Consider the following 27,319-nt stretch of genomic DNA (forward strand, 5'->3'; position numbering starts at 1 on the left):
TCCTTAGTTCTTGTAGGAGCTCATTCAGAGTCTCACATTGGCTCCTGAGAAAGCTCTGTCTCCTGCACAGACGAGCTGCACCCTTACTATAAAGAGTTCCATCATGGTCTTCATCCTGCGGCTTTAGTCAATCTTTTAGGTACCCTGACCCCAGACCATAGAGTGCCTGGAAGAGAAGGACTGAGATCTTGAACTTGATTTGATATTCTGTGGGAGCCAGTGTGGGGTGCAAAGGACAGGTCTGATGTATGCAAGGGAACCCCACATCTCTCTGAACAGCATTATATGAAAGCCAGTTCATTGAGCAGGTGCTGTGTTTAATAGAACACAAGTTAGTTTGTATGTCCCAAGAGCACAAATCACAAACTGTAACATGGTAATTAAATTAAATTATATTTTACAGGCACCTAACCTATTTAAATATATATACAGAGTTTGAAATGCTAGCGCTAATCAATAGACACATTATATGATAAATTACACAATAAAATATGGGTTAGGTATCATATTAAAAAAGATTTACTGAATGTAAAAAGACAGCAAAATTGCATGTTAAAAATAGTAAGGGGAAAAAAAGCCAAGTAACAATTCTTTTCAGGAAGCTCAGTAGAAATATGCTTTATACCAGCCTTACATCCAGAGAAGCTGAAAGTGATCACAAACCACGTGATGAGAAGCTATAGCTTTTGTAAAAGGCACCGTTGGGAGGTATTGGCCATGCCATTGTATGCGGAGGGAAGTGTAAATGGGTTCAAACCAAAGCCCTGGCTCTGGACACCAGGCTCTGGCCTCGATCTCATGGAACTGAAGACCCTCCAACATGAAGGGGCTGTGGCAAGCAAGAGTTGGAATCTGAAACCAGATCTTTTATTATTTGTTTTATTGTAACACTTAGCGGCTCCAGTTGAGACTGGAGCTTGTCTATTGGAATGTTCCCAAGACAGCGCTATCTATTTGGAACCCAAAGCAGTATGAAATCTGGGAGACTGTTCTTTGTAGCCCCGACTTACACTACTTTTTTTGTGTGGCAGTTTTTCATGATGTTAACACATCTTTGCCCGTGGTAGCAATGGCAAGAGTGCTGGTGCAGACCAGCTCAGATGGCGGTCATCACCATGTCATCTGGACCTTCTCTGAATAGGGTTAGACAACATAGTAGTTAAAATGCTGGTGCCCTGTATATGCTAGCTCTCCCACTATGGTTGCCACTGCTAAAGCTGCATGGGTGGGAGGCTTCCTGAAAAAATCTTGTGTAGACACAATCTGTGATTTACAAGCCCATAGTGTCCTTAAATAATCTTGTCCCCATTTTAATTTTCACTTATTTAAGCAGATTAGTTATACAGATGTCTCCTTCAGATTGCTGTATTCATTTAAAAAGTTGTCTACAGAATTTGTCGTCAATTTAAGCATTCTAATTGCTACCCAACAAAAATCTTCTGGTAGGTGATGAAGCTGCAGAACCCATCTACTGTGGTCTGTTGTCATGGCTCTCATATCTCTTCAAGCTGCTGGTCTCTTGTTCTGCTTAAATTCAGTATCTGCGCTGAAGCCTGAAGCCATCAATCTTTGATGACATTTCATACTAGACAAAGCAATATGAACAAGTTGATGGGACAGAAAATACAGTTCAGTGTTCATGTGTTCTACTGCAGTAGCCCTTCCACAGCCTAACTTGAGCTTTGATGGAAAACAGAGAGTTTTGGGGCAATTATTTTTCAAGATATGTTTCCATCAGTGAAAAGTTAATCTTGATCAGCGAGGAAATTCTGACAAAATCACTATTTGGCTAAATCAGATCAAGTGTTTGTTACCTGAAGTAATTAGTTCCTTTTTATCAGCAGTTTTTGTATATTACACCACGTAAAATTTACCATGTTTCTCGGATTCAGGGATTAGGCCTCAATTCAGCACAAACATGCACTTAAAATTAAAGCCCTTGTACAAGTTCTTTACTAAATATGGACAGTTTGCTGCATCAGGCCCTTACTGAGGTGGATCTAAAATACTTTTTTAAAAGGCTTTGAATATTCAAGGTCCAATTCTGCACTCTGTATCCAGACAAAACTCCCAGTCACTTCATGTGGGTGTTTTCCCTAATCCAGGACTGCAAAATTGGGATGCCAAACATTTAAAAAACACTTTTTCCCCTAAAAGGGGTGTGTGTGTGTGTGTAAAAATGTTCAAGGATTGCAAGGCTCCAAATGAAATTGAATTTGATGGAAAAAAATCTAAAACCTGGGAAAATTAACATTTGATATAAGTTATTAGGGTGGGGGCGGGAAGGGAGGAAAATGACACACAAAGCATAGAGAAAAGGAGTACTAGTGGCACCTTAGAGACTAACAAATTTATTTGAGCATAAGCTTTCGTGAGCTACAGCTCACTTCTGAAATCTCTGAAATCACACATCTGCCTGTACTATCGATGTGTTATTTATGGGGCACACGCAGGATATAGCACATGACTTTTATTGATTGCTATGTTCTTAATGCGATTAAAACTGCCACACCAAGTGCCACACCACAGTGCACCGCAGTTCTATTGCTGAGTATAAAGAGCCAAAATGCTTCTGAATAAAATCCAGGCAGTGCATCCCAGTGTGTCAGAAAACACCCTCTAGCATAACATGTCTATGCTTGTTGGGCTCCCCTGTGCAGTGTTAAAGCAATGGGTGAAGTTCTCTGTTATGCTTCTTATGGCCCTTTAAGCCCCCTTCACGCCCTCCAAAACCTGGGCTGCTCTGGGGGGCTAGAGTGGCTCCCAGTATAAATTAGACAGTTCTGAGAGCTTGTCTAAGTTTCAGCAGCCTCCCTGGGCAGCAGCACTGCATGCTGTGGCCTCCCCCATGACACCCTTTCCCACCCCTGCAGCTCTATCCACAGCACAAAGGCATCCAGGCTTTTAAGGGGGTCCTCAGAAGGCAGCCTACAGCTGTCTTCTTCAGCTCCTGTGATAGGGGATGTTTCCAGGGCTTGATCAAGGGCTTTCAGACCCACCACTCCATCCCTTTTACCCACTATGAAGGGGCTGGAGTGGAGGTGAGGATCTCACCCTTTCCCTACATTATTAGGGTTAAAATATACTTTCTCTTAGTCATGTATGAATCACCTACCTCATAATCATCATAATCCCTCTCAGGAAGTCTCATTGTTGGTGTTCCCATCTCATAAGGGTTGCTTATCTCAAACCCTTGGTTCACTTGACTAGCATTTCTAGTCTGGATTGTGGGAAAGATTTTATCATTTGCAGCAGGCTTGATGGCAGAAGGACGTCCAGGTGTTTCTCTGTTATCTGAATAGTCCTCTTTCAGCAAATGACTCTTCTCTGGATTTTTTTGCCTTTTATTTGCTCTTTAATGAAAAAGAAAAGCATCTTTTCCAAGGCTTAACTTTTTAGATGTATCTTGATCCATTTAACCTCCACTCCTCCTTATTTTTCACACTCTCTTGTCCCTCTTTTTGATATATGCAATGAGAGTAAGTATTGGTGCACCTGCTGCGTGCTATGACATCACTTGTTACAAAGGCCAGACAGCGCAGTTTATAAAGCAAGCCCCAAAACTTCTTATTACTAATATGGTTTAAGGTGCCAGGAGGGACAGAGATCAGAGAAGTCCCTTTCTATTTTGTCATGGGAAGAGGGAATTCTCCCTGACACAACACTAATTACACTTGTAACTGTGTATGCAAACTGGTATGTTAATTTATACCCATTACAAAAGCTACTTTCATACATGCAATCAAGATCCTCCACCCTGCAAATGCCACATTGTATTCCTCCAGGAGTGGGCAAGGGTAGAGTGACTATGCTTGAGTGGCCTCCATACCCCCTGCTTAGGAGGATCATAGGCTCCATGGCAATTCAGAATAGGCCAGTGCACAGGGGAGCATGGGCTGAGAAAGGGGCCATTGGGTTTAAGCTTAAGCAGATCTAGTGGCTAGGAACCTCAGATAAAAGATGCAGAGACAGCTGTTGTCATTCCAGCCCATAGGCTGGAATAGTGGCTGATGGGGTTGCCACCTCTGAGGTATAGAAAACTGCAACATGCCTATTAATTACATGCCAGAGACCCAACTACCCCACTATCGTGCCAGAGCACAGTGCAACAGGACCACCTCCCTCTGCCACCCATGCCAGGGTGAGGAACCTGCAGCCCCCAAGCCAGGCCCACCCCAGCCCCTCTTCTTCCTACGGCCTCAAGCACCTAGGCTATAGCCCCACCTTCTGCTGCTCTGAGCCCATGACCCCAGCCCCTGTTGCTGGACACCCTGGGTTGGTCCCCTGTTGCCTACCTGGTGACTTGCTTAAGGGCAGATTGGCCCTGCAGCACCCCAGCCTTCTTGTTATTGCCACTCCCTGTCTCTCAACCATGAGTTGCCCCTGCAGCCAGTCCTGTCCCACCTCCTGGAGCTCACCCTCATTGGCTTCCCACCTGCCAGCCCTGGCTGCCCACTGGGGCTCAGTGCAGATGCAGCCCGCATCCCTGAGAAACTTTCTGAGAAAACCTGGGACTTTTACTCTCCCAAGAAGACTTACAGATTTCCCACAACAGTTACCTCAAAAAAAGGGATGATCCCAGGAAAACCTGGACAGGGAGCAACACACGTGGCCAAGGAGGACCACAGAGGCGCTGAACTTGAGCTCCACAGTCTGTCCCTGGGCTCAAGGGGTGGAGTCTGACCTCCCTTCGTGTGTGTTGTGGCAGAGATATGAATTTAGAGGCTTTAAGCAGGGGGAGGGGGTACATTTCAGCCATATCTGCGTATTTTGGAAACAGACACCCAGGGCCAGATTCTCAACAATGTGAGCACACATTTCTCATGACAGCACACAAACTATTAGAGGAACACATTCACAGGGACAAATACCTAACCTTCATGCAAAATGGTGATAACGATGTGTCCCAAATAGAGAGACAATTGCATTGGCAGCTTTAAAAATCTGGCCCCTCTTTTTGAAACTAGCTCACTCTGTAGAGTTTAGCAATCTCCCTTGTGTTTAAGTGCCTAGCAAGCAACTAGTTGTACCTCACTGAAGTGAAAATGAGTCCTGCAGTTAAGCCCAGGATCAGAGCCCCACATAGGACAGCCACAATAATAAGGATCAACAAGGAATCTGAAAAGAGAGATTAAAAATTCATAGCAAACATGATATACAAGGGAACCTCTCCTTTACTATAATAAGAATATATTTTGGAGCAAAATAGATTCTGTACCGTCAAAACGTATCTGTCTTTCATGCTGTTATTCTTGGGGCAGTGCTTATGAGATGGCCACCATCATGGATTGAACCCATCTGCTCCAGAGCTAAAAGCATAAGCTACTATAGTTTGAACTGAAGCTCAGAGAGAACTGTAACACCTCATATCCACTGTGAATCTGCAGAGCGGGACCCCATAACACCCACTCACCAGTGGGTTACATACTTTCTCAGCTCAAAGGAAGCTCATCCAAAGCATCTGAGGCCCATAGCAGTTTGAATCCTGGATCACCCCCACTGACATGACATCTGCCATTTTATCTTGGCCAACACACACTGGGGATTGAACTAGGAACCTTCAGAGCTAAAAGTATAAGCTACTACAGCTCGAACTAAAGAGCTAAACCTGTACATGTAGGGATTATAACAACTCATATCCTCTGTGGATCTGCACGGGGTAGGGGGAGACTCTTTAACTCTCACCGGTGGGTTACACTTGCCATCAGCAAACTCCTGCTCCTGCATTAGGCTCTGCTAGTAAAGACCCTTGCATGGGTGAAGAGTTCTCTTGAAGTAAATGATCCTCAGCACATGTTCCATTCCAGCAGACCCCAGTGCAGGCTCAATGCCTAAGGTTGCAAATTAACCTCGATTGCAACCTCCTATTTACATTTGCTTGTGCTTCACTGACATATTTTCTTTTTGTACTGAAATGTCACCTGTTTGCTCTCAGTCAAAGGCTGGAGTTTTTGGAAAATTGGAGAAAATCCCTTTGTACAGTTACAACTGATGGAAGGGTGGGAAAAAATGAATTTTTCCTCCTGACTGGCTGCTATTTTCCAAATTTTTTTTGTGAAAACAAAACAACCCCCCACCCCTGCCCCAGTTTTCCCAAAGCCCTCATCTACCCTCCCTAAAAAATTGTTTTCGTTCAATTGTTTTGGGGGGTGGAGCATGAAGGAAAGTTCCAACTAGGTATGCTCTGAACTTTTAAATGTTTATCTCTTCACAGGGGAGGAAGGATGGGCTTGTGGTGCAAGTATGAGCCAGAAGGCCTGGGTTTAATTCCCAGCTCTGCTACAGATTTCTTATATGACCAGGGCAAATCATTTAAACACACTCTGCCTCAACTGTCTTTCTATAAAATAGGGCTCATACTGACCTCATAGGGCTGTTCTGTAGATTAAAGTTTGTGACAGCACTATGAACTCCTGAGTCAAGAATCATTGATTTGATCAATCTGGGGAGGAAATTTCAGAAGGGAAGTTCTCTTTTACACTTGCTTAGGATGACGTTTTTCTGATGCTTTTAGTTGTGTAATTGCCTGAAGCACTGTGGAATAAAGAAAAATTTATTGCCCAATGCCATGGTGCTCCAGCTATGTTTTCTCTGCATCTACAGTGTGGAGGAGTTTTAAGAAAAATCCACATGGAATTAAGCAAACTACATTTGCACAACTCCATAATGCTGCCGCTTCAGTTTCTGCTTTAAGATAGAGTAATCAGAAACTTAATTGCTAACTTTGGTGAGTAAAATAACCTTTCATTGCTCTTTACTCCTGCAGAGTCAACACAATTGAGGGCAGATCTACACTAGGAGTGCTACATCAGTGCAGCAGTGCCCCTGTAGTGCATCTAGTGAAGACACTCTATGCTGACGGGAGAGTGCTCTCCTGTTGGCATAATTATTCCATCTCCATGAGTGGTGGAAGCTATGTCAGCGGGAGAACATCTCCTGCCGACATAGCATCGGTGTGAACAGCACTTAGGTCGTTGTAACTTGCTTCACTCAGGAAGGTGGCTTTTTCAATCCCTTGAGCGACGTAAGTGAGATCAACTTAAGCGGTAGTGTAGATCTGTCCTCAGAGAGAGTGAACTGGATTCCATTTCCTCTTGCACATTATTAATGCAGTTGCCTACTAAAATCCAATCACTTAGCTCTGTGCAGCTACACTGTAGGAAATGAGGGTACAAAGCATCTCTAAAGGTTTACTCTGAAGATAGTGGGGAGGAGGTGAAGAGGTATAATTGAGATTATCACTTTGCCCACACAACCTTTAGTACTAGTAATGCTGTACTATTTTGGATCATGAGTTAGTCTGTTAAATGTATATCTTTGAGAGACACCATATGGTATGCGGGTGAGTTGATGTTGCCCTCTGAATTTTATTGTTAGAATTTCCCAAGATTGTCTTTAAATTCATAACCTTGCTGTTGCATTTGTGCATATTTTAAGCAATTGGTTTTCTTAAATTGTTTTAGAAAAAGCATTAGAAGTAAAATCCAAAAGCCTTCTTAATAAAATACATGCAGAGCATTTAACAGGGTCAAAAATTTCTTCCTCTTATAACTTATGCTTATGCCTGGCCAGCTTCTCTGTGCTGTGTTAAAACTATTATTAGCCATTTCCCTAAAAACTTTCAGGCAAAACATGCAAAGGTTTTGAGGTCTTAGAGTTGAATACACACACAGGTTAAACATATACCAATTTAAGAATACAGTGGGGGTAAGAGGAGTTGAAACATTCACATACAAATGCACCCTGCACTGAATTAGATCCCAGCCAGACACCGTGATTAAACAGTCATAAGTGTCAAGTTCTTCAGCAAACTTCTCTCTACACAGGATGATACTGTAGGCACAACCCCCAAGAGGGATGAGGGGGATATTTCTCTCAACAATCTTTTCCTATCCTGTAAGATGTTGAAAAATTGGAGAGTTTGCAGATAAAACTCACAAGAATGAAGGAGCTCAATCTGTTCAGCTATCAAAAAGAAGATCAAGAGGTGACTTAATCATAGTGTATAAATACCTTCCTGAGGAGAAAATATGGGGTACTAAATGGCACTTTAATGTAGCAGAGAAAGGTCTGATGAGAACCAGTGGATGAACTTAAAGCTAGTCAAATTCAAACTAGAAAAAAGGCATGAAGGATGATTAATCACTGGAACAAATTAACTACCAAGGGAAGTGGTGGATTCGCCATCTCTTGATGCCTTCAGATCAAGACTGGATGGTTTTCTGAAAGACGTGCTCTAGCCAAAGACAAGTTATTGGGCTCAACGCAGGCATAATTAGATGCAATTCGATAGCCTGTGTTCTATGGCCAGAAGGAGATCAAACTAGATAATCTAATGGTTTCTTCTGGCCTTAAAGTCTATAATGGTTCCTGCCACATGGCTACAGGACTCACGCTTTTTAACTCATCCTTCCCTAACATCGTGTTGTTGTTAACATGGTGTGTTTGCATCTCCATATGCTACTAATGCTCACTCTACTATTGCAGGGTCTGCTCCGCAGGTAAAACATTGCTGGAAATCTTTCCTATAAGTAAACATCAGAAACTCTTGTACTCACTGTTGCTACAGTTTACTCCAGAGTAGCCCACATCACACCTAAACGATAGTAAAAGAAATGGAAATTGAGTTCATGCTGTTCAGTAGATGGTCATGAAACAATGGAACACGCCACCCACCACCTCTTGTTGATGGGTTTCATCTTTGTGATCTTATCCCTAAATCTATGTAGTTTCTCTGTGGTGATTTGGGTGAGAAGAAACAGTTGAGGAACACCAATTTCCTTTCTAAACTAAAATTTCTTTGTCCAAGATTTTCAGACATGACTAGTGATTTTGGATGTCTCCATTTTTGAAGTGCCCAACTTGATACACCTTAAAAGGGGCTAATTTTCAGAATGTGCTGAGCACCCATCTATGAAAATCAAGCCGCCATAGGTGTTTCAAGATCGGTGCCCAAAATGGAGGCACTCACAGTCACTAGCCACTTCTGAAAAACTTGGCCTTTGTGTGTCATAGTCTTTCTTGGGCACCTGAGTGCCGACAGCTCCTCACTTTTCATCCTAATGCTACCATTTTGAAATAAAACTTATGCTAGTGTCAGAATTAATTTTGCTGGTGAATGTAACTGTCATAGGAACAGCTGGATTGACAGAGAATGAAGAAGTTCTCTGTTTATCCAGAGGTACAGCCTGGGTAGTAGCATAGCTTCCCCACACTACTCCAGTAATAGTTTCAACCCTGTCCTGGAGGAAGCATCTCTAGAGGGAAACCCAAGCAAAATATCATAGGACTTATACTGGTCAGCATATGTGCTTCCCCTGGACCTCAATGGAAGTTCTGCCATGAATTTGAAACAGTATAGCTCAGTCTTTGTTGGTTACTTAATGTCATTTAATTTGTGCAGTTTAGGGCTGTGATTCTAAAAGCAATATTGTCAACTCCATCCTGTTTTAAATACCGTGTTGCCTTATCTTGATAGAACAAAGGAAGTAACTGAGTACTCACTCCACGCAGTTTCCATCTTTGTTTTTGAAATTAGGAAGACATTGGCAAACTGGGGCGCTGTTTTTACCCGTAACACAATGCATGTGATTTTCTTCAGAACATGCGTTATTACAATCTACATTTTCAATGGAAAAAAATGAGAGTTGTTTTAAAGACAGTCTGGAAATGGATATTCTGATATAGAGGCTTAATATTTCAATATGCAAATATTTACATTTTCAGTTAACAAAGAAGGTGGCAAAATACACCTGGTTTTTTCCTGTCCCCTTACAACTCACAGAATTCTGATTTGCCTCTGTGCTATGTTATGTGTTTAAGGGCTACAGAACGATCTTTTAATAGAAATACACACACAGAAAAGAAACTTAAATACAGGCACAATAGCAGAAGAAAAAGTATCATTGCTTGGTTCCCACCAGTCTGTGGCCTTGCCAACTCTTGTGATTTTATCATGAATTTTTCCAAGATTTTGTGTTTTTCTTAAAGCCTCAGCTCTTAGAACCAATTAATTATGTGAGAATCTCAGCTAATAAAGCATGTTTCTAGCACTCATGATTACGGAAAAAGGCTTGAAAACATGAACTGACTGTCTGGTAAAGGCTCCAAAAGCAAAAGACAAATAAGAACCCCAAATTTCTTATCTTCTGAAATCCCCTCATGATTGTTGAATGCTTAGGGTTGGCAATGCTGTCTTGTGCATTACTGTCACAATACCAACCCTAAAACCCAGTGGGCAGCAGGGCAGCTGAATCCTAGAAAGGGGATTAGGGGTAGCTGGGCTGCTGGCTAGCTCTGGGTCATGGTGAGGCAATGGGCAAACCTCATAGGCCCCAAGAAAATCTGCAAACTGTCAGGGAAAATAATAACACTGAGTCCTACAGGCATGCTAGTAAGAGACAATATTTTCTTCAATAGGTCCTGTCAAATAACAAAGACCTGCTATTTGTAAACCGCTGGTATGCACGGTCAGGCTCCAGATTTTTTCAATCCCAGCAGTCCTGGTGGATTGTCTCCTGAACCGTTTGCAAGGAGAATAGATTATCTACCCAATACTCAGTTGGCTATGTGGTGCCAATACTGTGATTTCAATCACAATACTCAGATGGTTTAAATTAGTCATATGCTTAAAAGCGTTGCTAAATTGGAATGGAATGACTCGTGATTAAAATGAAGCACCTGCTTAAGACCACTATTTCATCAGGGCTTCAGTGCCCGATTTTCAGAGCTGCAGATGCTCAGCACCTGAGAAGATTCCCTTCTTCTCAAATGGTGCTGACACAGAGTGCAACCAAGGGGAAATGAAGGCGGGGAGAGGAAAGCACAACCCATTATAAGAGCTTATAATGGTTATAAAGCTCTGACCTGAACAGGTTTTTTCTTCTTTGTTCTTCTTAGACAATCCTGATTTACATTCACACTTTACTCCATCATTTTCCACACAATTAGTAGTTGCCGCATCACAGCCATAAATAGCACATTGTGGAAGTTCTAAAAACAAAATGAAATATTTCAAAGACTGATCATAAAGTAAAATCTATAATTAGCAGTAGCCTTTAATACAAAGTAGTGTGCCTGCCTTAATAGCCTATGTACTGTATAGTTAGTATTTCTGAATTCAATTTTAAGCTATATTTAGGGTACAAATACCCTCCGTCATCTTGAATTAACCTTTACAGTATTGATGACCTTCCCAGCAACTGAACCATTCCCTTCACAGATACTGATCTCTCAACTCTCCCTGCCTACAACTGGCCTGATTTGTCTCCCAGCAGCCTAACCTTCCCCAATGCGATCCAGAAAGAAGTTCTGCCAATACTTTAACAAAGAACTCTTGTGAAAGTTTCTTCCCTTAGCCCCTTTAAAAAACATGCATTCCACCCCCTGCCCTCCCATACAGGGAGTTGCGCTTTAGTGGAGACGACTGATGGATGTAAAGCTGAGCATACATGTAAGTATTTGCAGGATCCAGGCTTATATGTAATATGTCATACAGTGTTCAATTTATATATTGAAATTGGGATAGAAGCTCAGAATAGGAGAGGAGCTCTATAATTGATTGGGGTTAGAAAAAATTTCCCCTGTGGATGGGTTATTCAATAATTTCCACTATGGAGGTTGTTCTACCTTTTTCTGAGGCATTTGGTACTGACCATGCAGAGACATTAGGTTCACTTGATGTCTGAACTAGCATAGCAATTTCTATATTTCTAAATTATTTAAAATTGATTCAGGAAAATAAATCTCAAAATGATACTTTGAAAATAAATCCATCAGGATTTTGTTTCAAGTTGGTTCCAAAAGCTATGGCTTTGTTTGATTTGCACAGTTATGTGATGAAAAATGAGTAAATGGCACTAATAAAGCACTGCTTACATCTTAGTTTAATTTTTCCATTTAGCATGTTACATCCTCAAAAAAAAAAAAGACTAGCATAAAATATTCTGTCCAACTCAAACTTCAGAAATCAAACTTGCTGTTACAGCACTGAGAGTGCTCAGACACCCCGTGCACAGAAGGAATCTTCTTGAGAAGATAATTAGGCATCTTAAATTATTTAATAATTAACTATAAATAGAAGTGACTGAGTTGTAGATTTTAAAGATTCAGTTTTACAAAGCAATCTTAATCCACCATGACTCACAAGGAGTTCAAAGCTATTGTAATTCAGGCAAAATTGAGTCACATACTAGGTCATCCTCTGAGCCCTCCCCCAAATTTTCAACAAAAGATTCATCTCAGTTCCTAACTATGGGCTTAATCCTGCAAGGTCCTCAGTGATCTGACCTTGATCTATCAAAGCACTTAAGCACATGCTTAACTTTAAGCATGTGAATAGTATTACTGGGTATATGGCCCACCTTGATTATCACTACAAAAGGTCCCCCCCCTGCTCTCCTGCTGGTAATAGCTCACCTTAAGTGATCACTCTCGTTACAGTGTGTATGGTAACACCCATTGTTTTATGTTCTCTATGTATATAAATCTCCCCACTGTATTTTCCACTGAATGCATCCGATGAAGTAAGCTGTAGCTCATGAAAGCTTATGCTCAAATAAATTTGTTCGTCTCTAAGGTGCCACAAGTCCTCCTTTTCTTTTTGCGAATACAGACTAACACGGCTGCTACTCTGAAACTGGGGTAAATATGCTGGCCTTGTTTTAGCAAGGCAATAAAGCACAAAAATAGTCCCACTGAACTCAATGGAATTATTCATGTGCTTAAAGTTAAAGTGTTCATGCTTTATTGGCTAAGGACAAAGGGATTTGGCATTTGTACAAATGAGCCCTAAGGCCCTGCTCCCATCACAAGTTCTGCATGAACACAGGTGTCCATTTGCATGGAGCTAAGTGCAGGATCAGGGCACTGGTGTGCAAGTTTTATTTTTGCTAGAGTTGGTTAAAAATGTGAACATTTTTCATGAACATTTTAGAAAAAAAATATCTTGTGCTTGTTTTTCCTTGAAAAATGTCAACGTTTTTTGACTGGTCCCAGCTTCTGCTTATTTTTAATTAATGATACTTTTGCAGGAAATAGTAGAGAAAGTGCAAAATATAACAAAGGATGTTCAGCTCTAAGCATTAATGCATTTTTCCTGCAAGAGTTGGTTGTTTTAGTAATGTAAGAATTTCCATACTGGATTACACTGGTGAGACATCTCGTCACTGTGGCCCCAGTTCAGGAAAGTGCTCAAGCATGTGCTTAATCCATCGCTATTCAGAAAACACTTAAGCACATGCTTAAGTTAAGCATTTTCTTAAATATTTTCCTAAATAGGGATGCTGACCTAAATGTGGCCAATACCAGATGCTTCCGAGAATGGGGTAAGAAACCCACCTACTGGACAATTATGAATAATCAGACAATAAGAAATTTTCCTTATTCACTCGCCAATAAGAGATTGTCTTATACTCAGAAATACAGGAGTCATATTTCTTTTATTTTTGTCCTGTGTAAAGAAAGGGACTTTATTCTGTGTTTGTCCCGCACCTGGTACAATGGATTCCTGGTCCATGACTGGGACTCCTAAGTGCTATGACAATACAAATAATAAATAATAATACTCCCATTAGCTACATAAACTGTAACATTCAGAAAAACATTCATTTTGGAAATGAATATTTCTCTTCTATTCCCAAATACAAATATGATATTGTCTGTGTCTCAAAAAGACAAAAAGTTACAATGAATGGTTGAGGTTTCAAAGTAGATTAGGGGATTTAGACATAACTCATTAAAATTAATGGGGGGTATGTTTCAAAGAGCTTTGTCCTCATCAGCTTGGAAAATCTCAGCCAGTGTTCTTAGTGTAGTACTTACCTTGATAGCTATCATTACTGAAATAGGAATTGCCTTTCATTGCTTCTCTTATGAGGCTAGCAACATCACTAGCCTTTAATTTTGTGGTCACTTCAAACATGTTGATTACTGTCACAGTAGTTCCACTGGTCTCCGCTTTATTCTGTATTTTAGATTTTGCTGAACTTTGTCTGAAAAATAAGTATCTAGTGTAATTGTAGAAAGTACCATAAAAACCACATTTACTTTAACAACAGATTTGTATAATCAATCACACAGGCATATCATAGGCAGTAAGAGCAGATTTGCCCACAGACACATTATACTACTGTGCAGTGCCTCTTGGTTCTCATCCGGCGATAACATCTTGAGGGGGTGAAGATCATTCAGTCTCCACATCCCATTCTTTAGTCTCTGCTATGCCAACAAGTGAGCCAATGAATGCAAATGAGTTGCAATAGGATTTTATTAAATGGTCATTTTCTCACTAGAAATTAGACTGAGATCACAAATTCACTGACTACTGGTTATTTGCACCAACCTGGATCTCACGTCAACTGGTAACCAAGAGGCTTACGATGCTCTATCCTACTTAGTAACTCCTTGAGGCATCCAGTCTCTGTCGTGATGAGGTTATCATTCTTAACCCTGATCATTACACTTTCAATAGCCAGATTTTCAAATAACATGGGTGTACAATTGCCCAAGCAATTTTTGCACATTGTGTTCAGTACATATGTACATGAACAAATAAGTAAAAGACTGAAGTCAGAGTGGTCCTAAATGTGCCCCAAACATTTTTCCCTCTTAATGCTGCTGAATACAATAGTAACTTTACTAAGGGCCAGATTCTGATACCTATATTCATGATGAACAGGGTCATGCCATGTTTGTCTTACCCCATTGGCTATTATCAATGGGAATACCTATGGAGTAAAGTGCTACTCAGCATAAGTTAAGCTCTTGGAATCTGGCCCTAAACATTTATGTACCACATCAATACCATATTCTACTCTCAGTATTTTTGCAAAACTCCCATTGTTACTAGTGGGAGTTCTACTGTGCATCAAGAGGTATTATCTCAGCTCACCCTACACACAGGATGAGTCTGAAACTTCTGATGTTAAAATGTGTATTTTCCAAAGTGGGACACATTCCCAAAAGCAAGAAGTCCTCACTGATCTGAAACCTCGTTTAGCTGAGTTCATTTCATATTGCTCATCTAATTTGATTAAATGAGGATTGACAGTATATATAAGTTGGGGCAAACTAAGAAAGCAATGTGAGCGATGCATTCTGTGTCTATACTATGTACACAAAGAGAGATCACAAACACAGGAGCTGCTGAACTTACTTTATATTCACAATTATTGTCTCTCCATAGTCTGTCTTATTTTTGAAAGTTGTGTTGAACTATGAAAGATAAAATGAATTTGGTTTATACCTTTATCAGACCACAGAACAAAATAGCCAAGGGAAATTTGGGGGGTTCATCTCTCTCAGAGCCAGTTAGGGAAATTAAAGGCCCAGAGCTCCCCATGCAATGTCCAGGCAAATTCCTACTGATTCCTAAGAGAGCTCTTAGGCCCATAAAATTGAGTATAATAATAAATGACCACTACATACAGACTCTGTAGGGGGCACCATCCTCCCAGGCTCCACATTTAAAAGGATGCCTCTATGCATAGATCTTCCACATCCAGCGTGGACAGAGGGGGAGGGGGACTCAGCCTCCCCAGCGGAACCAAAGCCCTGTTCCCCACGACACTATGGAGGGGCATCCTTGGGCTTCTGATATCCATGGTAAGGAAGCAGACCAGGGACAGAGACAGTGGGGTGGGCTCAGGACGAACATCATTTCCCTCCCTGCCCCCTTGGCAAGCTGTGAACGGTGAGTGGAGTCTCAAGCCGTGGTAACTTTTCTGTGCCTCCACCTCCTCTCCATCTAGCCCTCAAACGTGTGCACTGGAGCTTCCCCCCCCCCTCCACTGCATAAGGTAGGGGGAGGTTTCTCAGAAGCATTGGATAATGGAGGAATCCTTGGTAGCACAGTCCAGTGGAGGCTCACAGCTAGAGAGCATGTGCAGGAGAGTGAGCCCAGGAGATGGTGGGGAAGCACATCCGCCCACAGATGTTCCTGTTCCTCCAGCAGATCACAGATATTCATGTGACTCTGGGAGGTTTAGTGGCTGAGCCCCCTTCTTATGGCACAAGGATGTGTGTGTGCGGGCACACTCATACATAGATTCCATCTCTCTGGCTGAAGTACCCAGGGGAAATCCCACAATGGGAAACTCATAGTGGCTTCTGTTCCTAGATCTCTTCACACAGGTTTCTTAGCAGGAGGGGAAGATCTCCCCTCCCTTCACCAATCAGTGCCACATGGGGCACCAAGAAGCAACTCTTATGATGAGCAAATCCATCATCATAGTCCATTAAAGGACATTAGTATAATCACCCAGTATATTCTACTTCCCCAGGACAGATGTTCCAAGATTTCATTCAATGTTTATACAAAAGCACATGGTATTTAACATTCCCCTCATTCATACTATTCATCTATTTATGGAACAGAAATTAGGACTCTTATTTAGGTGCCTAAATCCATATTTAGACATCTAAACTTTAGGCACCAATGTCTGAAAATGCTGGCCTTTACTTATGCTCATATGGTAGGAATACATTTTCCCGTATAAAACTGTAACCTACTTTTACTCTTATTAATGACAATTACTGTCCCAAATCTGCTGATGATGTTCAAAGAGTTATCACTGAGTAGGATCATGTTTACTATGATGTACAAGTTATTCCAACCAAGGCATGAGGCCTAAAAAAAGTACAGAATTTGTAATAAGAAAATGAATATGTATTCGTCCACCCTCCTTGTAGAAACATTCGAATTAAAAAAAGGGTGCAGATACAGCAGCCTTAGAATACAGGTTCCCAGAGCTTTAAAATTGTACAGATTCAAGGTACACAATAGAGGCTGGTCAGCAAATTTCCAGTTGAACAGTTTTCCAGCAAAAAATGCTGTTTTGTCAAAAAATTTAAATGTTTTGCAGGAACATGTCGATTTCTATGAAAGCTGCAACGGAAAAAGTGGAGGTGGTGATGGAGTTTTCCCTTCTATCAGCCTGGGGGGTTCCCTCTCTGCCTCAGACTTCCTCCTGTCGCCTGTTTGGGGGTTTCTCCCTCCACCTCCCTGCCATCTTAAGTCAGCTGGCAGAAAGAAGCAGTGCAAGGGACAGGGAGACCTGGGACAGGTGCCAGGAGCATTGATATGTTCCCAAATGGGAATTTTCCCTTTCATTGGAAATTTTGAAGTTCGACGTTTTGATCCGATTTGGAACAAAACAAAATCTTGCACACTTGGAATTTCCTGTGTGACAGAAATCCCATTTGTTGGCCAGCTCTAGTATACAAGGCCAAATCTTGGGTTCTTATCTATGAAAGAAAGAGAACAATACTTCAGGCACAACCTGTACTGTCAAACTCAGTTTCTTATACGCCTCTAGGCCCTGTCTTCACCACAGCCTGCCCCCAGACTGCATTCCCTGCACCAACTCTTCTTTAATACCTTGGAGAGGGTATCCAACCTGCCTTTCTCTTAAAGAGATAGCACCCTGTCATAGGATCTGTTTGTTTTACATTCTATGGGACTTTTTAATAAGAAAAGCAAGTAAGCAAATTAGGGGCAAATTCTGATCTCTGACACATACATGCAACTTCCACTGACTTCAGCAGGAATGATGTCTGTACATCTCTGAGGGTAGAATTTGGCTGTCATGTAAAGGAGTCTAGACTGATGTAGCATATCTCGTGACGGAGGTAGAGGAAGGTGTAAGTTATGCTGACCAGACACCACTTTGAGGCCCCATATCTTCCTGCACATATCTCCTTCCAGGAAGCAGATCTCAAGATTAAATATATATGGAAGAATTTTTTTAAATGACTCACAAAATCTGTGACATTTTTGTATAATTCCTTATACTTTAGAGCGTTTTCATTTGCCATGCTGTCGGTATACGGTATTTTCAATGTCAACTGTCCAGGGAATACTTTTCCTAAAAATAAAGCAGAGACATTAATTCATTACACTACATTTGTAATAAACAGAGTTACAAGGTGGGTTATCCATGTTTTAGAGATGGGAAGCAACTCTGCATAGGATCCATAGTTGCTAATTTTCTTCTATTGGAGGAGACAGGAAGGGATAAGTATTCACTTAACCAACCCTTATCAAAAAAGGGTTAAACCCTGCTATCAGTGGGCACGGAAGGAAGAGAAACTGATGTGGTTTTTCTATTAAAATAATGTTAAACTATGAGTGTGGTTCAACGCAAACAAAAACAGAATATGTCCAAGTATTACCGCATTTAATGGCATAAGCCAAGATTTTCATAAATGGGTGTGTAGATGTCGACATGGGGTCCCCAGGGATCAGTTCTGGGTTTGGTTCTATTCAATATCTAAATCACTGATGAAGATAATGGCACACAGAGTACACTTTTAAAGTTTGCAGAGGATACCAAGCTGGGAGGGGTTCAAAGTGATTAGGAGGATAGGATTAAAATGCAAAATGATCTGGATAGTGGATCAAAAGCTAAATATGAGTGAACAATGTAACACTGTTGCCAAAAAAGCAAACATCATTCTGGGATGAATTAGCAGGAGTGTTGTAAGCAGTACATGAGAAGTAATTCTTCTATTCTACTCCACACTGATTACTCCTTAACTGGAGTATTGTGTCCAGTTCTGGGCACCACATTTCAGGAAAGATGTAGACAAACCGGATAAAGTCCAGAGAAGAGTAACAAAAATCATTAAAGGTCTAGAAAACATGACCTATGAGGGAAGATTGAAAAAAACTAGGTTTATTTAATCTGGAGAAGAGAGGACGGAGAGGGAATTGAAGATTCAGAGGGAACATTTTTCAAGTACATAAAAAGTTGTTACAAGGAGGAGGAAGAAAAATTAACCTTATCCTCAGTGGATAGGACAAGAAGCAATGGGCTTAATTTGCAGCAGGAGCGGCTTAGTTTGGACATTAGGAAAAACTTTCCAACTGTCAGGGTGGGTAAGCACTGGAATAAATTGCCAAGGGAGGTTGTGGAATCTCCATCATTGGAAATTTTTTAAGAGCAGGTTAGACAAATAACTGTCAGGGATTGTGTAATACTTAGTCCTGCCATGAGTGCAGGGGACTGGATTAGATGACCTCTTGAGGTCCCCTCCAGTCCTATGATTCTATGACATATGGATTTTGGGGCAGATTTTCAAAGGTCTAGAGGTGCCCAAAGGTGTCTAATGATTGAAATCATGGGTGTTAGGTGCCTAACCTGCTTAAGCACTTCTGAAAATCCTACTTGGTGCCAATCTGCATCTCTAGGTGCCTAAATAACTTTGAAAAGATGGACTTTAGGCACCTAAGTAAGAGGCCTAATTTCCCCAAATGCTGAGCACCCAGCAGCTCCTATGCAGTCCCACTTCAACAGGACTTGGTGGGTGCTCACCAGTTTGGAAAATAAGGCCGTTTTTTTAGAAGCCTATTTTTGGCACCTGTTTTTTTTACAGTTTTGGCCATAAACATTAGCTTTACCCCAGGATTTTCATCTGCTTTTCACGCAATTTATTTCATACACTTAGCGCTGTGAGAGTGCAATTTTTTCTAGTGTGTTAAATCCTTTTGTTTCAATAATGTTTGAGGAGGCAAAACAGGTCAACCCAATGGGAACTATTTGCAGAGTAAAGTACTACTCAGTGTGAGTCAGAGCGGAGGAGACTTGCCCAGACCATGTACGTTTTCACTGAGAAAATTAGAATGAGTATAGAAAATGCACCATTGTCTGTGCAGTGGATTAAGAAAACAGATCACCTTCACGCAACTCACCTTCCTGACATCTTGATGTTGTATAGTAGTATCCATATGGGCACTGGCACATATAACCTTGATATAGGTTAATACACTTAGCACTGCTACCACATGGTTTATTTGCACAGGGCAGAGGTGCTTCTAAGAGGAAAGATATTGACACAACTGAACAATGCACTAGACCAGGAGGATGGAAGCTTTTTAGTTTTCCTCCTGTTAAACTATTCATGCCTCAAGAAGAGTTACACACTTAAACATTCCTTATGACAGTAGGCCAAATCCTCAGCTGGTGTGAATTGGTGTAACTCCATTGACTTCCATGGAGCTATGCCTGTTTACACTAGCTGAGGATCTGGCCCAGCATGCAACAGTAAGGCCACAGATGAATCATGATATGCAATCAATTCTAAACTGTTAAGTTTTCCTCTAAGCAAACAAGGCCAAAAAGGACTCATGATTAGCCCTTGGGAAAATTATTTATTCTCATTGCCTGTAGATACCTTAGGATTTTTTACATTGTGCATCCAGCACCGGCACAGAGAGTTTACCATTGCGTCACTGCCTTAACCTAGTGCTTCCACTATTGCTAGCACTCATGGAGCTGCACTGGCCCTAGACAAATGATACAAAAACTTCTAGTGGAAAACAAGGCCCTTTTGTGTCTCAATTTCACCATCTGTATAATGTGGATAAGAAAACCAATTGTATAATAAGACCACATCACAGATATATCAGTTGCCTGGTGTACATCTAGAACTCTGAACATGTAACATGGTATATAATTGGTAGTAGGATATTATCTAGTGATCTCCAAAATCAGACATGGTACGGGTGTATCGGGAGATCACAAGATAATCTCAAAAAGAAAAGGAGTACTTGTGGCACCTTAGAGACTAACAAATTTATTTGAGCACACGCTTTCGTGAGCTACAGCTCACTTCATCTGTAGCTCACGAAAGCTTATGCACAAATAAATTTGTTAGTCTCTAAGGTGCCACAAGTACGCCTTTTCTTTTTGCGAATACAGACTAACACGGCTGCTACTCTGAAACCAAGATAATCTCAAAGTCTTTATTTGTCTCAATTCTAATTGCTATAGATTAGATCCTTACAGGTGCAGACCACTCCGCTCTGATCCAGCAAAGCATATAAACACATGTTTACCTTCAATAGACTATTCACATGCTTAAACTTCAAGCACATGGAAAAGTGATTTGCCCGACTGGGGCCAGAATGCTCAGCAATTTAAAGGAATAAGCCCTTAATGCCTTCTGATGGCCTAAGGCATTTGTCAGAAAGCCGTATATTCTGCTCAGAGTGAAAATAATTATTTTTCGTTCACTCATGAAAGATAAAGCTCCCAAACCCATCCAGTCTTTACACCAGCAAAACTCCCATTGAAGCTTACAGGAATTTTGCTAGAATAAGGTGAAGGCAGGTATCTTTGCAACTTTACTGAAAACCTCACATGTATCCCATTCCTCTCGGTACCCTCCTTACCTGTTGTAGCTGGGGGTGCTGTCGTAACAGGTAGTTCTGAAAAAGATTGAACAATTCTTAAAATGCAAACACCACTGCAACATTCTGGTAAATTTATATAGACACAGGACCTGATCCTGCCATTACTTGTCATTGAATTCCCATGCATTTGTGCACCAAGGTTTGGGCCCACGGACTATTATATTATTCAACTTGCTGGGAGTTGTGAGGTACTTGTCCATTTGCTGTAAACCTTCAATGTGCTAACATGTAAGTGACATTTATCCTACTGTATACATATACATATTGGGCTAAATTCATCCCTGGAGTAAGTCAGTGTAACTCCATTGTGAGAGTGAGACAAAATCACACCAATGGGGGATTTAGTCTATTATGTTGGGAGAGCGAGGGGGCGGGGGAGAAATAATCAAATATATATGGCAGAGTATGGGAGCAATTTAAAGTTTTACTGGTTTGGAAGATATTTATTTTCTTTATGTCAAATAAGTGTCCCCTGTTGTCCAGTATAGTCAACAAGACCCAGATCCTGCAAAGGTTATGCACTTGTTTTACCTTAAGTATATGAATAGTCCCAAATAAATGCAATGGGAGTAATCACATGCTTAAAGTTGCAGGGCCTTAATTAGTTTCCCATATTGTCTGTGTGGGCCTTCCCCACAGCAAAGGGAGAGAGGAACACTTTGTGCATAGTCAGGTCACTGCTTCCCTTCTTGTTTGTGTGGGTCTCACATGGCAAGAAGGGAGAGGAAAATGCAATTGTAAAACCCCAGAATTTGGCTGAGGAGCTTAGGGTCTGGTGTAGGACTTGAAACAACTTTGAATTCCTTTTGGTAAATTACTAACTTCCCAGTTAGCAGTGTCCCTTTAGTATCACCAGCTACTGAACTGGCTGCTCAGAATTATATCATCATTATTTATTAATTCTAATTCTTTTTCCATAGCATCCTATATGGGTCAGGTACTTTTAATCCCCCAAGTGATCAATCCCTTCCATTTCTCCATGCTTACTTGTCGTAGTTGTGGGAGCTGTGGAAAAGTTAGTTCCTATGAAAAAAGGAAACAAAATCTTAGAATACAAGGAAATGGTAAATGTATAACGCCATCGGGTCTGAACTTTGCAAAGGCAAAGAGATGACATGGCAATTTAAATTCCTTAGCAACTGGGAGATGTGCTGTTCTTGTCCACTGGTCACACCACTGATTCAAATGTTAATATGGAAAAGAAGTGTAATTTCATATAGGCTGAATACATAACCACCAGGGTTAATTGGTGGGAACAAAACCTAGCCTGTCAGCACCAAGGATGAATTCACCCCTGTACAGGGCACAAATATGTAGCCTAGGCACCAGGTAAACTCTCTGCTCCAGATTTACAAAGAGTTTAGCTGCCTACAGATGCCTGATGGGATTTTTAAAAATGCTTTTCTTTCAATGGGATTTAGGCTCTACACATCTGAAAACCCCGCTAGGGGCCTATCTGCATCTTTAGGTACCCAAATACCTTTGATAATCCGGCCCTTACTCCTTCCATATCTTTCTATCTGGCACAGGAGGGGAAGGTATGGTTGAGTGATGTAGAAGAGTGATTAAATCAATCTTAAAATGCAAATCCCACTAGAACAGTCTGGAAAATATATGCTGATTTAAGGCTTGCCTTGCTGGCACTAAAGGCCTTGTCTACACAGGGAGTTATTCTGAAATAACTATCCCTGATTAGCTTCCAGAAAAAAGAGTGCTTTATTCTGATTAAGATTAATCCACTTCCCAGATGGATTAAGCTAATTCAGAATAAGAGCAGCCACACACGGAGTTCATTAGGAACAGATATTCTGCTTTAAATTCATAGCCTGACTTAATCCAAATTAAACTTCCCTTTGTAGGCAACCCCAAATGTTGAAGGCAAAACTCCAGTGGGAATGGGTGTTAAAAGTGAGGTTGGAATATAAAATAAATTTATCCATATGCTACATGAACATTACGAAGTCTACCATGGACACTACAAATGAATATTTTTTAAAGTATATATTATATTCTCTCCAACTGTTGAATTTGTAGGTGTGTCAGTGATATTTGCTGAAAGAGGGAAAAAAGGAAAAAAATCTTAAAGATACAAATTCCATCGGATAGCCACCAAACATCCATTTGGAATTTTAAAGAGACATTGTACATTTAAACATAATATTGGTGTCTTACTCCCCACCCCAACCCCCTGTCCCCCTGGCCAAGATCCATGAGAACAGCATCTTGCCTCTGTACTCAGATCTCTTCAACCACCCTCCAGTTCGCCTGTCTTCTAGCTGCCCTTTATGGTCTCTTATGCTATATGACGATGGAATTCGCTTGGTGTGACGAGTGGTTAGCAACAACCACCATCAATCACGTTCTCATCAGCAACTGAACCATCCGTCCACCAGGTTTTCACTTGCCATGGCACCGGTGGTTATCCCTGAACCGGTTCTGAACAGGACAGGGCAATTGTGTGGCCAATCTCTTTAAATGGCGTTTTTCTAATGACCCACTACGTAGATATGGTCAACTTCAGACTATGTCGCATATCCCTGATGATTGCCTGCTGACTTACTTCTATGGGAGCTACTGGCTCTTCACCAGGCTGATGACAATGCTATCCAGTGGCTGGGCACACTGCGCTTATGCTGAGGATGATGATCAGAGGGGGAAAATTTAATATCTTCTTCAGTTCTTGTTTTGGTTTGTTTGTTCACTTGGGACTGCACTTTGTATACAGTCATTTTCGCTGTTTCGCTGGGATAATCAGTAAGTGCATCAGTTTCCCCCCTTTGTTTAGGTGTGGGTCTTTCACAGCAATGGGGGAGTGAAAACATCTAGGAAAATGTGATTGTAAAACCATAAAAACTGTCAGGGGATTCAGGGGTCTGGTGTACTTGAAACTATACTTAATTTATATTTGAAGTTGACTATCCGTTATGTAGCCAATACCCTTCTAACATCACCAGCTATTGATATTAGCTTTTCACAGTTACATTACCGTCACTATTGTTTCTTATCCACTATTAGCTTTCAAAGCAGTGTATTTCCACACAGTGATTTGAAATTTCAGATTGAGTGGTTCTTTCTGCTTACCTGTTGTGGCTGGGGGAAGTGTGGTAGTGTCTATAAAAGATAAAACGTCTTCAAATGTAAATCCCAGAAGAACAGTCTGATAAATATGTACTGACATGAGCTCTGATTCTTACTCAGGCAAATCACCCTGGGGAATGGGGGGTGCTGATATGTGAAAAATGCCGGTTAACTAATAGGGAGGGAGTTTGGGTGCGGGAGGGGGTGTGGGTTCTGGGAGAGAGTTTGGGTATGGGAGGGAGTGCAGCGCTGGAAGTTAGGGCATAGAATGGGCGGGGGCGCAGGTTCTGGGAGGGAGTTTGGGTGTGGGAAGGGGCTTGGATGCCAGATCCAGGGGGCACTCACCTCGGGCAGCTCCCTGCAAGCAGTGACCTGTCCCACCTGCACTTACGTGGAGGCCTGGCAAGCAGCTCTGCACACTTCTCCTGTCCCATCCCGAGCACTGGCCCCCCCGCTCCCATTAACCAGGAACTGCAGCCAGTGGGAGCTGCCGGTGGAGGCAGTAAGTGTCTCCTGGTTCTGGCACCCTGCACCCGCTCCTGTACCCCAAGCTCCCACCTCCACCCACACTCCCTCTCACAGCCTGCACTCCACACCCCCTCTTACACCCCAACCCCCTGCCAGCCCCGTGCCAACCCGACTATAAACCAGACTTTCAATGAAGATCAGAAATGCCAGTTTATAGAGCTTTCCAGTTGGTGAAGTGCTGGATAAAACAGCTTTTACGCTGTGTGTGTGTGTGTGTGTATGCGCGCGCGCGTGTGTGCATCTGTGTGTGTGTGCATGTGCGTGTGTGCACACACGAGTGTACACACACACAATCTGTAAAACACTACATAAAAATGTTAAGGTACACAAGTCAAGCACTGAAAAGTTAGGAAATTCCACAGTTAAGGTTGCCTGTGCAACCTTAATTTAGCCCCCTGGTGCATATGCATTACAATACACTTTTTAATTGCATGATCGCATACTATTTTTTCCACAAGACCCCTGCCTCACTCAGTGCACTCGATGGATGGTGCTCAATGCACAGGTTGCTGTTACTCTTACTTTTTATACTGGGAGTGTGGCCCGTGTGATATTTACTGCACAATATTCAATCCCTGCTCTGAATACAGAATTATTAATTTCCTCATGGGCATCTCTGTGGCACTCATCACTATTATATCTGAGTGCTTCACAAACTCTAAAGACCTTATCTTCACATCACTCCTGCAGAGGAGGGATGTATTATTATCCCATTTTACAGATGGGGAACTGAGGCATGAGGAGATTAAGGCCAAAAGTGTCAAAAGTGTCCACTAATGTTGAGTGCTCAGCTTCAGACACCAAGGGCCTGATTTTTAACAAGAACATAAGAGCATAAGGACGACCATACTGGGTCAGACCAAAGGTCCATCTAGCCCAATATCCTGTCTTCTGACAGTGGCCAATGCCATGTGCCCCAAAGAGAATGAACAGAACAGGTAATCATCAGGTGATCCATCCCCTGTTGCTCATTCTCAGCTTCTGGCAAATTGAGGCTAGGGACACCATCCCTGCCCATTTTGACTAAATGCCATTGATGGACCTATACTCCATGAATTTATCTAGTTCTTTATTTAACCCTGTTACAGTCTTGGCCTTCACAACATCCTACAACATCATTTCAGAGTGCTTGGCTGTTTTATACCACTCGATATTCTCAATGCAATGTACAATGTGGATAAGAGAACCAATTGTATAATGAAAAGGAGTACTTGTGGCACCTTAGAGACGTACAAATTTATTTGAGCATAAGCTTTCGTGAGCTACAGCTCACTTCATCGGATGTATTACTGTGAGCTGTAGCTCATGAAAGCTTATGCTCAAATAAATTTGTTCGTCTCTAAGGTGCCACAAGTACTCCTTTTCTTTTTGCAAATACAGACTAACACTGCTGCTACTGTGAAATTGTATAATAAGACCACATGACAGATATATCAGTTACCTGATGTACGTCTAGAACTCTGAACATGTAACATGGTATATAATTGGTAGTAGGATATTATCTAGTGATCTCCAAAATCAGACATGGTACGGGTGTATCTGGAGATCACAAGATAATCTCAAAGTCTTTATTTGTCTCAATCCTAATTGCTATAGATTAGATCCTTACAGGTGCAGACCACTCAGCTCTGATCCAGCAAAGCATATAAACACATGCTTACCTTCAATAGACTATTCACATGCTTAAACTTCAAGCACATGGAGAAGTGATTTGCCCGATTGGGGCCAGAATGCTCAGCAATTTAAAGGAATAAGCCCTTAATGCCTTCTGATGGCTGAGGCATTTGTCAGAAAGACGTATATTCTTCTCAGAGTGAAAATAGTTCTTTTTCGTTCACTCATGAAAGATAAAGCTCCCAAACCCATCCAGTCTTTACACCAGCAAAACTCCCATTGAAGCTTACAGGAGTTTTGCTAGAATAAGGTGTGCACAGGTATCTTTGCAGCTTTACTGAAAACCTCACATGTATCCCATTCCTCTCGGTACCCTCCTTACCTGTTGTAGCTGGGGGTGCTGTCGTAACAGGTAGTTCTGAAAAAGATTGAACAATTCTTAAAATGCAAACACCACTGCAACATTCTGGTAAATTTATATAGACACAGGACCTGATCCTGCCATTACTTGTCATTGAATTCCCATGCATTTGTGCACCAAGGTTTGGGCCCACGGACTATTATATTATTCAACTTGCTGGGAGTTGTGAGGTACTTGTCCATTTGCTGTAAACCTTCAATGTGCTAACATGTAAGTGACATTTATCCTACTGTATACATATACATATTGGGCTAAATTCATCCCTGGAGTAAGTCAGTGTAACTCCATTGTGAGAGTGAGACAAAATCACACCAATGGGGGATTTAGTCTGTTATATTGGGGGGGGCGGGGGAGAAATAATCAAATATACATGGTAGAGTATGGGAGCAATTTAAAGTTTTACTGGTTTGGAAGATATTTATTTTCTTTATGTCAAATAAGTGTCCCCTTTTGTCCAGTATAGCCAACAAGACCCAGATCCTGCA

At 41.5% G+C, this 27,319-nt stretch overlaps 1 protein-coding gene across 1 annotated transcript; it reads right to left on the reverse strand.

Moving 5' to 3' along the window:
* Positions 1 to 1,030: 1,030 nt before the first annotated feature.
* MUC13 (mucin 13, cell surface associated) lies at positions 1,031 to 19,813 on the reverse strand. Its single transcript, XM_038422012.2, has 10 exons — positions 19,691 to 19,813; positions 17,758 to 17,864; positions 15,155 to 15,213; positions 13,822 to 13,991; positions 10,867 to 10,992; positions 9,505 to 9,619; positions 8,559 to 8,596; positions 5,031 to 5,118; positions 3,116 to 3,353; positions 1,031 to 1,585 (listed from the first exon to the last, which is right to left on the reverse strand). Exons 1-10 carry the CDS (start codon positions 19,740 to 19,742, stop codon positions 1,535 to 1,537), a joined length of 1,044 nt encoding a protein of 347 aa, XP_038277940.2. The 5' UTR covers positions 19,743 to 19,813; the 3' UTR covers positions 1,031 to 1,534.
* Between the last annotated feature and the right edge of the window lie 7,506 nt (positions 19,814 to 27,319).

The sequence above is a fragment of the Dermochelys coriacea genome, chromosome 11 (genome assembly GCF_009764565.3).
Source record: "Dermochelys coriacea isolate rDerCor1 chromosome 11, rDerCor1.pri.v4, whole genome shotgun sequence".
NCBI classification, from domain to species: domain Eukaryota; kingdom Metazoa; phylum Chordata; order Testudines; family Dermochelyidae; genus Dermochelys; species Dermochelys coriacea.